This window comes from Nelumbo lutea, chromosome 2, assembly GCF_056320005.1.
Source record: "Nelumbo lutea isolate HS-2025 chromosome 2, American lotus-T2T, whole genome shotgun sequence".
Lineage (NCBI taxonomy): Eukaryota > Viridiplantae > Streptophyta > Magnoliopsida > Proteales > Nelumbonaceae > Nelumbo > Nelumbo lutea.
In genome coordinates this window covers 46,553,806-46,569,890 of record NC_142685.1, presented here as the reverse complement: position 1 = coordinate 46,569,890, position 16,085 = coordinate 46,553,806, and the positions used below count along the sequence as shown (strand labels likewise).

The window sequence follows — 16,085 nt, the reverse complement described above, 5'->3', positions numbered from 1 at the left end:
ACCCAGGACGAACACAAATGATGATACAAAATGGCAAAGGATTGGAGGAAATCTCCAATTTCCATCTTATTATTCTGTCTGCCAACAACGTTATCGAAGAATTAATGACAACTTTTGACTGCATTACATTTATTTTTACCAGAATAGACCAAATACGAGATCAGAGTCCATGTAGGTCATAGTCCATCACAGGCGACTGCGCTTACTCAATTCAGCTGGTTTGAAGCTCGCAATCCCAGTGATTTCCCTCCCCGTGACCAAACTGTTAATGTCATAAGTGCCCTCATATGTGTAAATGGGCTCCAAATCACAGAATGCCTGAAAAAAAGAACATGACATAATACCGTAAGTCAAAAACACAAGATCTGACTAATTATCAAGTCTAAAATTCTAGTCGAGACTGTCACAACTATTTCTACGAGCAGGAATTCTAGGACATCAACTTGATAATAATAAATAAATATGTACTGAATCTTTTTTATAGATCTTATCCTTTGGAAGAATCAGTTGCTTAAACTGTAAAATATAATTGCAGTGATAGAACAAAAGGGCTTTATATTTTCATGCCAAAAGGCCAGAACTAGTTACAATTTTTCAATATTCTAGTCAAAAGTTTAAAAGTTTCCCTTGGATTACATCCTCATTCCTAATATCCCTTGGTCTATAAATTTTTTGTACTTGCTTTGATGCTACAGTGACAGCTTTCTTTATTTCTTTCCCCTGTTCTTTGCCGAAGGTTTTCCCAAAAAGATTGGCTTCTCTTTGAACTTCTAAAAATGGGTGGTGATTCCATTTTCTACATATATGTGTGTGACTGGTGAGAACATGCTTCAGACTTACAATGAGTCTAGAAAGGATATTTTCCTCTCCTTTCTTCATTGATGCATGTAGCATTTTTTTAAACCTTTTTTGCAGGTATAACACGATAAAAGGGGGCATTGATCGACAGCTATCAGGGGTCTTGGGAGGGGTGGACTGATTATGCACCTAACATTTGGCATTCTTTCACACAATGTGGCTGAGACAGCCTTGAATCCATGCTCTTAGGCTTTTCAGCCAAAGATTTTATCATTACGCCAACATAACAACAATTAGAAAAAATGGCAAGCATAAGCAGAAAATATTGCACTACTAGTAATATGAGCACAAATCCAGTGAAGAAATCAGTGAATAAGTCTGGAAGGAGCATGGAGTTGTAAAAACCTTTCCAACTAGAAAATCGGACAAGATTCCATTGCCACCGAGCAACTCTCTTCCAAGAGAAACAGTCTCCCTTGCTCTCAACGTAATCCATGCCTAAATATTCAAAAACAAGTCATTGCTTGGTATTGCAATCAGTAATACCTCCAAATGCATTGCCTTGGGGTAACAACTTTACCTTTCCTAAACTGGCATGGCCAGGTGTCATCTTTCCCTTCTCATACAACTTGCACAGGCGCCAGCCAATCAGTAACATTGCTTGAACATTACCCAACATGCGAACAAGTTTCTCTTGGTTAAGTTGGAATGCTGCCAATGGAACTCCAAATTGTTTCCTTTCTTTCAAATACCTAATTTTCAGTCTCTTACATGTTAGCAAGCCATCCTGAAAAAACAAAGCATCAATATATAGCAAGGAACTACTAGAAAATCATAACATGTAGTACCTGTGGCATGCATCATAGACCCCCATTGAAATGCCAATTGGTTGCCAGGCAACCATAACCCTTGAAACAGCAAGAACCTGTTTTCACTTTCTGGTGGTTAGGAGCAACTAAATTCAGGGGAAATTTAGGAATAAAAAACAGAACAATATATAAAAATGTTAGACATGCAGCGAAAGTAATATTCAAAGTGATAGGCAAATCACTTAATCACCTGGATCTCAACCAACAGCTGGATAAAAAAACTGCTTTAACTCTATCATTATTGGAATAAGATTCAGGTACTGAAACTCTTTAGTTGGCTTGATTTTATCATCATTAGAAAGTTTATTTCATTTCCTATCTAGCAAGCCCTAGATTTGCTAATTCACAGTTTCAGTCATATACACATATTAAGTTATGGCCAATTTACAGCCAACCAACAAGGTATGGCATGAATTACTATATTGGGGATATTTGAGTTGCTTTAACATCCTATTAGTTTCGGGACTTTTTGTGTGTCTTTAGGAATGGAAATGGGGTGAGTTCGGGTGGGGACTATACTCCCCATCCCCGACACTGACTTTGAAACGAATCCTTGTCCCGACCCCGATCCCCAATGGAGATGGGTTCCTCGTTGGGGACCTGAATCCCCAAAATTTTTAAAATATAAGTTTTTGGGAAATAGATTTACTTAAAATAAAGGAGAATTTTTAAAATAGAAATATTTTAAATATATAGATATATAGATATATATAATCAGGGCCGGGGTCAGGGCGGGGTGGGGTGGGGAATTCACTCCCCGTCCCTGCCAAGGCAATTTCAGGTCAGGGAAGCTAGGTACACGGTGGGAATGGGGATTTAATGAAGACTGCTAGGGCCAAAGGGAAAAAGTCCTATTAGAAGTTGTTTTCCCTTGTATAAAGTTAAACCATATAACTATAGCAAAACTATGACCATGATCACCACTTTTTTTTGAGATCCTTATTGCCTGTAGGTTTTATTGCATTGAAATTTCAGAAAATCTTAGGGGATCCTCTCTCAAATTCTCCATGAATCAAATTTATAGAACTTAAAAGGAAAAAGAAATTAGATGATTTTTAGTATGTGTTTCTTTTTGATAAAAACTGAAACTCCACCATACTCACTCTTAACACCCCCAAGGCATCATATTCATACTCCACATCTAGACCCCCTGTAATTACTGTCAAAGTCCCCCTCATCTCTTTCAACCAAATATTACCCACTTCCAAAGACAAAAATAGCACTTACTTAGAGCATGCCAGCAGAATCCACTGGCCTTCCTTATCTCTACAATCATTCCCTCACCCTTCTCCAATCTGACACCCATCTCCTCTACTTATCAACTAAACTTTCTTCAGACTGCTTCTTGTACCTTCTAGATTAGGATCAAGAACTTTTATTTCTTCCTTTCTCATCTAGTTCCAAGAACATTTTTCTGACAAACTTTTCCCCTCCTAGAAAAAACAAACCTAATTTTTGCAAACCTCAACTTCAACCTTTTCAACCATCCTGCTTTAAAACTTTCTTTTCTTGTCAGAAAAGGTAAAGATTTTATAAACGCAACAGCAAGGATATCGAGGTTATGCCATATCTCATAGATGATCAATCAATATTAAGTCTAAGAAAAGAAAATAAAATAAGAGAACGATGGACATACCTTGCTTGTATCCTGGAAAGAATTGACACCAGGCAATCTGTCCTCATCAGGGACAAAAACATTCCTTAACAGTATATCTCCATTTTGGACAATCCTTAGACCAATCTTGTTTTCTATTTTAGTAACTCTTAGCCCAGGGGCATCCTTTTTGACAATAAACCTGAAAGCAGTAAAAGCTATTGGAGAAGAATGTACGTGCATAGCATACAAATACCAATGAAGAAGTGGCTAAAAGGCTGCATCAGAATGCATATTGAACATAATGGCCACAAATTCGGACTAGCTTAATTGAAATATAAAAAGGGCCAAATGCCCAATGTTGGTCCAGTAATCCAGCTAGGTCTTGGGAGGGGTAGACTGGATATGAACCAAACCAGTGGCATTTTCTTGTATGAAGTGTCTTCTCTTAGACTCCAACTCAGATTCTCAAACTTGTTAGCCTGAGGTTTTACCACTTACCAAGCAATGACCCCTATTAGCTCAAATTAAAACTGTAAATAAATGAACCTATTCATTAATGTGATGGTACAAGATCTCACTTTCCTGAATCCTATTCTTTTAAGCATTAATATGTGCACAAACATTTAATTATGAGACCATGAAAATTACATAGCACAGAAGTACTCTGCAATTGGAACACAACCCATTAGTTAGCCTGCAGCTCCCTGTTTCACCATTTTTGTGAATCCTATCATCTTCCACAGACATCATATCCATTGGTATGGTGCATGTGCAGGGTGTTGTAGACTTAATTTTCCCAATTGCAAAATGAGATTGAGAGTGTGAAAGCACCATCATGAAGTCAAGAGTGAGAACATTCCATGCAAATATAGAAACCCCATTCTAATAGGGGTTAGGGCACTGAGCTGTGGAAACCCCATTCTCACTGTCAGGACTTTCTAAGCATTGATAAACCATAGATCTTAGAAACCTCACTCTTGAAGTGTCAACGGGGCCTCTCCTAAGCATTGGCTAAACATCACTGACAGATTCTGTGGATCATTTAGTGGAATATTTAACTGTCCAGAATGCTGCCTTGTATGTTGCATGATACCAAGTGTTCAGGTATCTGGCATGCAAACCTCCAAAATCATGGCAGTGACATGGGAATAAATAATATTTAAATGAATAACCACTTAAAAGTACAATAAAATGAGACTATCAAAAAAGTCCTTTTTTTTTTTAAATGTGGCTTTCTTTTGATATCTCTTTTATGAGTGCTTGTGCCAATTCTTGACTTCAACTCGGAGCATCATCAAAATGCTACAGATGTCATGCCAAGGGACAGGTGGATTACTGGTAGCATCTGTTTGTTCTAGTGATCTATATGCTAAAATTCCTCACTATTAATTTGAAGAACTATTTATTTACCCATTTATCTGATTTGTGTTTGTGTTCCGAGCAAAAATAACCAACACATCTGCAAAAGTACTGTTTCCAATCCATCGCTTTTGGCCATCAAGTACCCATCCCCGAGACACCTGTTCCTCTCAATTGTGGGGAGAACATGGAAGATATTAACAGTTTTGAATATTGAATTGAACAGAAACAGGATTATAAAGTCATAAATCACACTTGAAGAAGAGAAAAAAAGAAAAGAAAAGGTGGAGATAAATACCTTTGTTGCTGTTGTTTTCAAAGAACTTGCATCACTTCCAATGCCAGGCTCTGTCAAACCCTAAGGTGTGGATAAACTGATTAAGTACTTAAAACAAATAAACAAATAACTTCCTGTTGTCAACATCTATATATTGCATTAAATAAGATCAGCTTACCCAACAGGCTACAGTATGTAACTGTGCCAATGAAGGAAGATATCTCTGCTTTTGTTCCTCTGACCCACAAAGTCCTATTGTTGATGTTGGGACATATTATATAAAATCACGTTTTGCTTACCAGCTTATAAACTTTCTGAATTTCTGATATTTGTACATCAAGGAAAACAACAACAAAAACAACCACCAATGGCAAGACTTTACCAATTGTAAGCATCCCCAAACAAGAATGCACTAAAATAAAAGTAGAACAGCTTGCATCAACCCGGGCAACTTCTGCTGCAGCAATAGCACTTCCAGTAATGGAGAGGCCTGGGCACCCATAGCCCTAATTACCAACAACAATTAAGAAATATATCCACAAATTTTGAACTAAAAAACCAGGAATGCAGTGGACTTGAAATACCTTAATTGTGCTACCAGCAATACCTAGAGAACCCAGCTTTGGTATGACATGAAATGGAAACTCTGCCTTCTCCCAGTACTGAAGACCAAATATGGGAGATAAAATAAAGTTTTATTGAAATTCTCAAGCACAGGATAACAGGAAAGTCTTTATAGCTTAATATCTAAAAGTAAGTCCTAAGAATTGTGGTTAGAATTTATTGACGACAGCAACGACAATAAGAAAAGAAAAACAACAAAAATGAAATAGTACAATAGAAGAATTCAAACATTTAAAAATAGGGGGGGGGGGGGGGGAATGAAGCAATACCTTAGTCATTATTGGAGCTATATCATTTTCCATAACCTCCCTAACTTTTCTACGGAGGGCCTGCTCCTCGGGATTCAACAAATCATCAAACTGGTAATAGTCCGAAGCTGCAAATATGAAATATTAATTTGCTCTCTGATAACAGAAGAACCAACTTGAGATAACAGGGCTGTCAAAGGAACTAAACCTTATAAAATAGGATCTAACTTTCAAAGTAAATATATATTGTATTTTTTTTCTCTAAGAATAATAAATTTCTAGAAAAATGGAATTTAACCCTGGTTAACCAGTTCGGTGATTTCTCTTCAATTTTTTCTCCTACAACAACACTACATTAGCATTTATAACTGATGAGCATTAATCTTACCACAGGGGGGAAAGATCGATGCTGGAGTTGCCTGCGGGAATGCAACAGAGACATCCAACGCTGGTAATCCAAAATATGAACTCTTGTAATTCTTCACAGTTTCACCTATCCAAAAAAGGAACAATTCTATTTAATTAAGCTGCAGGAAAAACCAGAATGTTTAATGCCATAGGTAGCCACAAGCAGCGCTAAAAGACTAGAAGCTAATAACTATAAGAAGCAAATCAGAACAGAATCACGTATATGACAAAAAAAAAAAGGAATTCAAAAAACAAGAAAACTTTGCATTAAAATACTGATAATGAAAAACGGTAATGATACACATCCTATTTCAAGGGTTTAATTAGGCATATCTCTTTACCCATACAAAAAGACAAATTTGTCGCAAACTTGATGAGATTTAACTACTCTTAATGACAAAAGGTCGTAACTTCAATTTCAAAGCATCTCTGTATTCACTATTTGTATATTAGGTAATGTTAGGAGGAATCCTTTGCCATAAAAGAATTATAACTTGACTCAACACAAGGGACTGGTGTAATTGAATTAGCATTTTAAGAAAGTTTTTTTTTCTTCTTTTTCCTTTTATTTTCTGGATCTTCTCTTAATTGATGCCGGCTAGCAGATAGAACATGGAGTATTGAAGCTTTTCAGTTAATAACAACGGAGCGTTCAGCCTCCAATCTGATTGGAAAAATCCCATTTTCATCAAGGATGCCTTCCTAAACACAGGAAAGTACCAAGGTTCCCATAGTAAATGAATTAACTTCTTGGAACCTCAGGTATCACGTCTTTCATACACCTTCAATTAACGGTGTGAATCATAAAAATCAAACATGTTATCCATTAATCAATAAAAGCTCCTTGACTCACTAACTTGAAATGGATATGGTTACGAAATACAAAGCTCGCTGACTTGCTCTGTTAAATCAATCAGTTTATGAATGGAACCAAAAATCAAAATTCATCGAAACAGAGGTTCCAAGAAAAGGCCTTTGCTTTGAAAGCAAAAGCTGACAAGCTCTCTGTGTTTCTGTTGATAATAGAAGAAGAACAGAAAAAGAAAAAGAAAAAAAGCTGAATAGTTCGAGTGGTGAGATGCGCACCTTGGTTCTGAGATGAAGAAAATATAGTCATGGTGATAGAAGCCGGAGCTTACGCAAGTTTCGGAAGAGGAGGACGGAAGAATCGAAGAGAAGAGATGGACAAATTAGATAGATTCAGTGCTTGGTGTTTTCGTCGTTGTTATCGAGAAGTACAAGCACATACACTTTCTCGATTAAGCGGAACAATCTTTACAGCCTTAGGAATATCTCCATAATTATGTGCTTCTTTCTCGATTAAGTGGAGAGATATTCTCAATGCAAGGTCTATTCAAATGATGTGAGCATGGACTAACACTGACTGAATTGGAAAGCACAACAACGTCCCAGCAGATGAGGATCATATGATTCATACCATCCCAACTTCCCTTCCCAAGAGACCCAAGAGAGAGTAAACGATACGCATCACCGTAAGATCACGATTTACGACTACCCACCGTGTATGAGATGTGGGGACACGGATCATCTTGGAAGTATATTGGGATTGGGATCCCAACTACGCCAAACTATAGGCGTCTGATAAATGACACGTGGATTGAAATAAGTATCTAACAATCTGACATACAGCTGAGTAAAATATCTGACATTTTGGACTTTGCAAATTGCAACTGCGGAACTCGGACTTGGTTTAGATAAAAGGGGTTTTTATAGTCCACTTCACAAATCTCACCCATTCTGACCCATCGTACAAGTCAGATGAATTCTGCCCGTAGATTGATGCGAAATTTGCAAGCTGGATGTGGTTTACAGAGGGGGGCTATATGATGAGAATATCGAAGAAAGAATATTGGGAGCAACGGTTTCTATAAATAAGGGATCATAATATAAGCATAGAAGCTAACCCCTCGTATCAGTCCCCGAACCGATGAGGCCCGATGCCCAATCGTGTACGTGACGAAATTAATGACAATTGACAAAAGGGATTCCGGGGAATTCGGATTTGCTGCTCACAACGGTCCACTATAGAACCAACGCGTCTTCCAACACCACCCTCACAAGTCACAGCAGTTGCAGTCGCACAGCGGGATCATCTCCTCTATTTATATGTTGTTACTTGTTAGTCATGAGGAGATGTGCCCAATGCACGGTTGCAATGTGATGTGAGGTTGGAGTGAACAGCAAATCCGAATTCGGATTCGGGAATTAAAAATTAGGAGAATGACTGATGAGTCCGTATTAGAATTTTGTAGTCTCATCGTACAGAGGAGATGAATCCTAACCGTGAATTGATATTAATTTCACGGATAGGATACGGTTTATGGAAGGGGACTATTAATAGATTACATTCAGAATTCTGCATTGGATTGCAGAGTACTTAACCCTTGAAATCTTTGACTCCTGACAAGCGTCCTTCAAAATACATTATAGATGGAGAGAGATTAGGTTCGTTGCAACTCCAAAACGATAAGGGATATCTTCCCACCAAAAAAAAATCCAAATAGTCTTTGTTAACATGTTCCGTGTCTGCCCATCTTATTATAAGACTGTGATCATTATAAGAAGATGTATTGACACAGATCCCACACATCTCATACATGTGTGTTTTAACGTGAGATTTGAAAACACAAATTACGTTCTAAGGTCTTTCGCTGGTTGTAGCGGAGACTTGGGATTGAATTCGGCCTGCTTAGTTGTATACACATTCAAAGTTGATAGTCAAACTGATTGTTTTAGATGGTTAAAAAGTTGTAAGGACAACTTTGGTCGTATATTACCAACTAATGGTGTCTTAATTGGTAGAATTTCTAATTCATCAAACTAGAAATTTGGGATCAAATCTCTCCGCCAGGTTGGGGGATTAAGGGAGGGGATGGATTGATGATTTAAGGGGTAATATTGGATAAGGGCAATTTTGAGGCCCTAATATCAATAAAAGTAATATATTTAATAAAAATTTAAAAATAAATTAATTCTTTAAAAATAATATCAAAAAGGGGCAAAGTTATTCTTCATCTTTTTCTTCTTGCCAGTGTCCGATTATTTGTTATGTCTTTAACAGTTGATCCTCCTCCTCTCCTCCCCTTCTCATATTTGTTGTGCCTTTAATAGTTAAAATGCTTCAGACTTCAGAGTATTATGAATATGATTTCCCGGGGATTCTGCTACAGTACATGGCCTAATTTATGCTTCTAAGTACTGTTCATCTTCTTCTTCTTGCCGGTGTCTAGCGTTTTAACTGTTGCCACTTTCTCAACCCTCTGAAGTCCAAACTCCACCACTTGTCAGTGTCCGACTATTAGCGACGCTTTCTCTATCGTTCGATTGATGCCACCGCTAGACAGGACGCCATTAACCAGATGTTGAAACGTTGCATTCCCTTGTTTTCTGTGGGCCTATGGCTAGAAACATTGCTTCTCATGTCAATGAAATCTTACACCTGACGCCATTTTTTTATTGTTTCATCAAACGAACAGCATGGGAATGGGTGGTCTCTACAACTGTTGTCGGTGGCGTGCATCTCTATAGTAGCGAAAATGGAGGAAATGAGCGTTCCTCTCTTCTTAGATTTACAGATGGTGGACAGAGGCGGAGGCGGAAGCGATGACGGAGGTGTGCCGGAGGTGGCAACAGGCGGCTCTGATGAATAGTCTATAAGAAGGAAGAAGATGAACAATAACTCTACCCCTTTTTGATATTATTTTAAAAAAGTTATTTTATTTTTGAAATTTTATTAAATATATTACTTTTATTGATATTAAGGCCCAAAAGTTGCCCTTATTTGATATAATCCCATGATTTAAAAACCCACGCAGAGGCTTGATCATTTTTGCTTCCATGTTGTGGGTCATTAGTTCGACCAACCAGGTCGAATGTTTCAGATCTTGCCATGTTAGCACATATATGCATTAAGTATATATATATATATGTGTGTGTGTGTGCGCGCGCGTGTATTAATATATATTTTAGTAATTAATAATATATAAATATGTTTTAGATATATTATATGTATTATTTTATATTTAAATTATGTTTTTTAATTCAGTTTTTAATTTTATTTATTAATAATATTAAAAAATTGCAATTTAAGGCTAAAAAGGGTTTTTTTTTTCGCGAAAATAGAGGGGCAAGGTCCCTTGGGATGCATAGATATCAAAAAGTTATCCAAAAAAAAAATCACTCCACTCGAACATTGGAATGCAAAGTTATGGCCTCTAAAAAGTTTGCATGCATTGAGTGTGCAACCAGTGACCTATGTCACCGGGTTGAACCGACCAGGTCAAACAGTTCTTGACCAAGTCAACAATTTTTTACTGTCTAATGAATCTTAATTGAACCAGACCTAGAATCCTGGTCGGGTGATGTTTCAAACGGTTCGATCAGTTGAGTCAATGGCAAGTTGAAAACATTGGTTTTAAAAACCAACTCAGAGGCTGAACTGTTTTGCCTTTGGGTTGTGTGTCACCAATTCGACCATCCAGATTGAATGGATCAGACTACTCCACATGTTTTTAAGGTCCATATATAGACAATCAATAATTATAACCATGTGACGAGGTTTTGACTAAATCAGACTCAAAATCCTAGTCAAATAACCATTTGAATGGTTCAACCAACTGGATCAATGGCGGGTTAAAAACATTAGGATGGATTATCCCTCATTAAATAGCCCCATGAGCCATGAAGCCAGGAAATACTAAACGTCAGACTTGGACCTCCCTTTGAAGTTTATCTTAAATGCTAAGATATTCCATTTTTTTAAAACATGGACTAAGACCTCCCGTGTAATAAAGCCTTCCTCTCCATTAGCAATACACTAATACCCAGTTGCATGTGATTTCATGTGTGGCTAAATATTTTCAAAAACCCAATATTACCCCTTTATATTTGCTTTAGTTATTCTATGTAACCGGACAAGACCTCTTCTTGTAGAGATTCACTGTTTAATGGAAATGACTTGCAGGTGTCCAGTTGACCATTATAAGTTTGAACGACTCTTTGAGATTGTTAAGGATGAGAAAACTCGAGACCGATGGGGAAGGAGAAGCACCATTAATTATTATTATATTAGAGTCTAATGAAACCCTAAAAAGGAGTGTTTTAACCATGGATGACTTGTTAACCGAGCGATGTTTTCTAAAGGATTTATTTGAAGTGGATTTTTAATACCAACTGTGTTGGTTTATTGCTCACCACCAGCTAATTTTTTTTCTTTTTGTAAGCAAAGGTAGGTATTTGGCATCGGTGCTGGGAATACATTACCGTTTTCTCATAAAATGTTGCTGCCTATATTTATATTTGAGTTGTAAGTACTTATTATTTGTTTAGAAGTGGTGCTGCCATCCATTTAGATTGTTTTTTGGGAAAACAACATTGGTTTTGTTTGGTACCAATATTATAGAACCGTTTTTAGTATTGGTCATATTACAACATTAGTGCCACATCATTGTACGCTAGCAGCAACAGCCTATTTTCTAAGAGAACATTGAGTTTCACATTTCTTCAGACCACACTTTCCCAATTTCTAAAGCGTGGTCTGAAGCAACGGTTTTTCTAGAAAAACAATACCAAATAAGAGGTTGTTTTATGAAGCACAGCCTTTTCTGATGTGGTGCCATTTTCTCAGAAAACAGCATCAATGCCAAACATTGCCTAGATTAAAAAAGGCGAACTGTGGAGGTTAATTTTCCAAAAGGTTGTGCTTGGCACCATTTTCTGATCTATTTTTGTTTTAAATTTTAGTTTAATTTGTTTGGTTGCAGTATAAATGAAGTAAATTATGACATGAAGCAAAATAAAGTAAAATCCTAAACAAAATTAGATGAGAATTTGCATTCTTTTCAATTGCACTCCCATGCATTTATATATAATTTTATACTAGTGCAAATAAAATTGCACTGCAACCAAACGCACCCAAAAAATAGTACAATTACAAAAGATTTCTAGTTGTCCTATTTGGCAGTTGCAAAATTAATAAGATAAAGATGTAGGTTATCGATCCCTATACCTCTTTTGTGCTAAGCGAGCGATTACCATCTAGGTCACTTATTTTTATAACACCTGTCCATTTTCATAGCATATACAAAATGTTCTAAACAATCTCCATGTATTTAGTTTGTGAAGAGTACAAATACAAATATATATTGTTTAAATACAAGATTAAAAAAATAAAAAATAATACACAAAATACAAGGTTTTGTATTTTACAAATTTGCATTTATACTCTTCCAAGCTCAATTTGGAAAGAGTATAAATACAAATATATGCAAAGTTAATACAAGGCTTAAGAATACAAAGGAATACCAAATACAAGGTTTTACACTGTAGAGTATAAAACATTTAAACCCTGTATTTTTATTATTTTGTATGTATTTGTACTATATATATTTGTATTTATACTCTTTCCAAAGTGACTTTATGGCTCAGTTTGGAAAGAGTACAAATACAAATATGTAGAGTGCAAAACCTTGTATTTTGTATTATTTTTTATCTATTTGTACTGTGCATATTCGTATTTGTACTCCTTCCAAATGGAGCCTAAGGCTCAATTTAGAAGGAGTACAAATACAAATATCTAAAGTGCAAAACCTTGTATTTTATATTATTTTGTATGTATTTGTACTTGAGGCTCAATTTGGAAGGAGTACAAATACAAATATGTAGAGTGCAAAACCTTGTATTTTATATTATTTTATATGCATTTGCACTTTACATATTTGTACTCAACTTGGAAGGAATACAAATGCAAATATGTAGAGTGCAAAACCTTATATTTTGTATTATTTTATACGTATTTGCATTCTACATATTTGCATTTGTACTCTTTCCAAAACTCAGTTTGAAATGAGTATAAATACAAATATGTAGAGTGCAAAACCTTGTATTTTATATTATTTTGTATGCATTTATACTGTACATATTTGTGTTTGTACTGCCCAAGTGTCTAAATCAAATTCATATTTGGGTAAACATAATATGATCCTCCATAATGATTTGATGACATGTCATTAGATGAGCCAATCATATCCATCACTATACAATGTTTATTAGGGCTGTTTATGGGTTGGGTTGGGTTGGTTTAAGAGATTTTTTTTTTCAATTGATATGACCTAGTCGAATTACTTAAAGGGCAGAAACTGACCTGCCATTAAGCAAAACTGATCCAAACATGAATGGTCAATTTGGTTGGTTTGGCATTGTTTGTGAACAACCCTATATTCGGTGTAAAATTTCCTACTCAAAAAAGGAAAACAATCCTAAAGACAAAAGTAATTCCCATTTAACTAATGTTTTATTGTTATTTAATGTAAAAAAAGTAACTAAGTAGAAAGATTACACTAGGATAAGGATTAACTAGTTAGGGAAAGACTAGGAAATTAGAAACTAACTAACTTGGTTCGGCTTGAACCGAATTATCAGTTTATTCCTCTTTGCAACCCGAAACCAATTGGTGGTGAAGAAAAACCGACCAAACCGGGTTGGGTCGGGCCGGTTTAGTCAGCTTGGCATTGTTTGTGAATATCCCTAATGTTCATCCCCATTACATAAGAACATTTCTCTCCTTGTGTTGGTCAAATCAAGTTCACTCTTGTGCTCTTCAGAAACAAAGGGAATGATACTTTTGATGGCAAGTAATTAATGTGGTAAATTTTCGATTAGTACCCTATATTTTGTGCCTAGTGTCACTTTGGTCTCCGAATTTTAAAATATGACAATTCAATACATGAACTTCCTAAATGCGACAATCTAGTACCTACCATTAATCAATAGTTAACTTATCGTTAAATGACATTTAAAATTGACACAAATACAAATGTCTTTCAAGTGTCATTTAATTTTCTTTATCAATCACCTAAACATTGACAAAAAAATTAATAGTCCCAAATCATTGCTTCTTCCATTCAAGAAAGTTGGGGTTACGTTTGAGTGGGCATTCTGATGACCCCAATTTTCTTAAATAGAAGAGGCAAAGATTTTAGACTATTAATTTTTTTTTGTCAATGTTTGGATAGTTGATAAAGAAAATTAGATAACACTCAAAGGGCATTTGTGTCTTTTTAAAATGTCACTTAATGGCTGATTAATTAGTAAGTACCGGATTGTCACATCCTGAAAATTCAGATATTGAATTGTCACATTTTAAATTTTGAGGATCAAATTGACACTAGACCCAAAGTACAAGCTACTAATCGGGGATTTTTCCTAATTAATAAAGCCAGCCATATTACAGCTGCAACTTGAGTGGATTGGATTGAGTTTAGGACCAACCTAAGCCCGACCCTAACCCAGAATCCTGGGCCCAGGCCAAGATAAAACTAAGGTTAAAGCCCATATGTGCTAATTCAAGTCCATTCCAAGAAATGCCCAACACAACTCAGACCGGGCTTAAGAGCATTGGCTGGGATAAAAAGCCTTTCTGCTAGTTAAGGGTGCAAACGGATCAGATCATGATTCGACCCGAATTTAAATCGAGAATTGGATCCTACTTGTTGGATTCAGATAAACTATATCGGGTTAAAAATAGGATCCTGTTAGATGATGGTTTTGGTGGGTTAGATGAACAAAATGCCCAATTAACCAGTAAAATGAGACCTGTAGAATATTCCGATTTTTACTTGGATCCAAGTCTTAAAACACTGCCCAAATCATTCAATACACATATTTGAGACTAACCAAGACGTGGCACAAACTGGAATGGATTTGGCACTGGATCATTATTTTGAGAAAACAGAAAAGGGCATTGGATCATTCCACTCGTGCTGTCCTGTATCAATTATATCACATTGTATTTATTAGGCTGTATCAGACTTTCATTCCCCTTTTTATTTATAGAATGGGACATGGTGTATAGTGATTGACTCGGTACGGCATGGGCCTCATTCAACCAGACCCGATCAAAATTCTCCCTCCAAGTTGAACCCAAAACAAATCTGGCTAAATAAAATAGGGTCTATTTTTACAATTATTTGAATGCCACCGGTTAGTTTGGGTTGTCCTGAATTCAACTCCAATCAAAATTGAACATAGTTGGGTCAAGGCACGTTTACCTGTTTACCCGACCCATACCCATTTGCATCTCTAGTCTGAATTTTTCTTTTCGTCTCTATGTTTGTTTGCATTTCATGTTCCTTTTCATTAATTTATTTACTTTCTTAAGAGTTGGGTGGATTCATTTCCTTCTCTCTCATTAGAATATTTTTCTCAAAAAAAAAATTTAAAATTTTCATTACAACACCTATAATAGGACCTAGGACCTGATGGACTAGAAACAAAGCGAATACGCATAAGGTGTAGGTTCCATATGGGAAGGGGCGGAGTCATAGTCATGGAGAGCCATGCACCCTCCCCTTCCTATGGCTCAGAAATTCTCATTTTTTCATGTATATTTTTCTCCTCCTTCACTCTCCACTCTAATGGTTTCCCTCTTCCCACTCTCCTAATTCACTTTTGGTTTTGGCCCTCATAAAAAATTTTTGGCCATAAGGGCCAATGGATATGAAAAACTGGAAAATTAACTCACGCTACATTGTCTAATGGCTAGTAGCCATGACCGACACCTGCTTGCACTGTCTCTACGTCACTGTCCCTAATAACACTAACCCACTAGCTACATGTCAATCGTATGAAACCTTCTCTCATGGGACCCAAAGCTATAGTAACACTAACATCTCTAAGAAAAATAAATAAATCCATCTATCAATACTTTATTTCTAATGGTGCACGATCTGGATGCTCTTAGCTGTAGGGTAGCTCGGATGCCTGTTGCCAAGTAGGTCACTTGAACTGCAAAGAAAAGGAGGCATCATAGAACCTGGGGTGGCAAACCCGACGATGTCACTTCGATGCTTAAGTCAGTAATAGTATATGCGAGCTGAGAATTTGAG

At 36.4% G+C, this 16,085-nt stretch overlaps 1 protein-coding gene across 1 annotated transcript; it reads right to left on the bottom strand.

Moving 5' to 3' along the window:
- Positions 1-21: 21 nt before the first annotated feature.
- Positions 22-7,935, bottom strand: LOC148870371 (acyl-coenzyme A oxidase 4, peroxisomal-like). The gene is made up of 13 exons (XM_088968567.1): positions 7,267-7,935; positions 6,161-6,265; positions 5,794-5,900; positions 5,485-5,562; positions 5,283-5,406; positions 5,079-5,152; positions 4,922-4,981; positions 4,675-4,784; positions 3,304-3,463; positions 1,647-1,723; positions 1,379-1,550; positions 1,204-1,296; positions 22-318 (listed from the first exon to the last, which is right to left on the bottom strand). Exons 1-13 carry the CDS (start codon positions 7,295-7,297, stop codon positions 187-189), a joined length of 1,323 nt encoding a protein of 440 aa, XP_088824693.1. The 5' UTR covers positions 7,298-7,935; the 3' UTR covers positions 22-186.
- Between the last annotated feature and the right edge of the window lie 8,150 nt (positions 7,936-16,085).

What these genes read in the sequence shown, in the direction of transcription:
- LOC148870371 (XM_088968567.1), bottom strand. Translation starts at nt 7,297, where the DNA reads ATGACTATATTTTCTTCATCTCAGAACCAAG. An exon ending in TTGCTGGTAGCACAATTAAG is followed by an intron (nt 5,407 to 5,484) that starts GTATTTCAAGTC and finishes GTTGGTAATTAG; the next exon opens with GGCTATGGGTGCCCAGGCCT. An exon ending in CCGATTTTCTAGTTGGAAAG is followed by an intron (nt 319 to 1,203) that starts GTTTTTACAACT and finishes TCTTTTTTTCAG; the next exon opens with GCATTCTGTGATTTGGAGCC.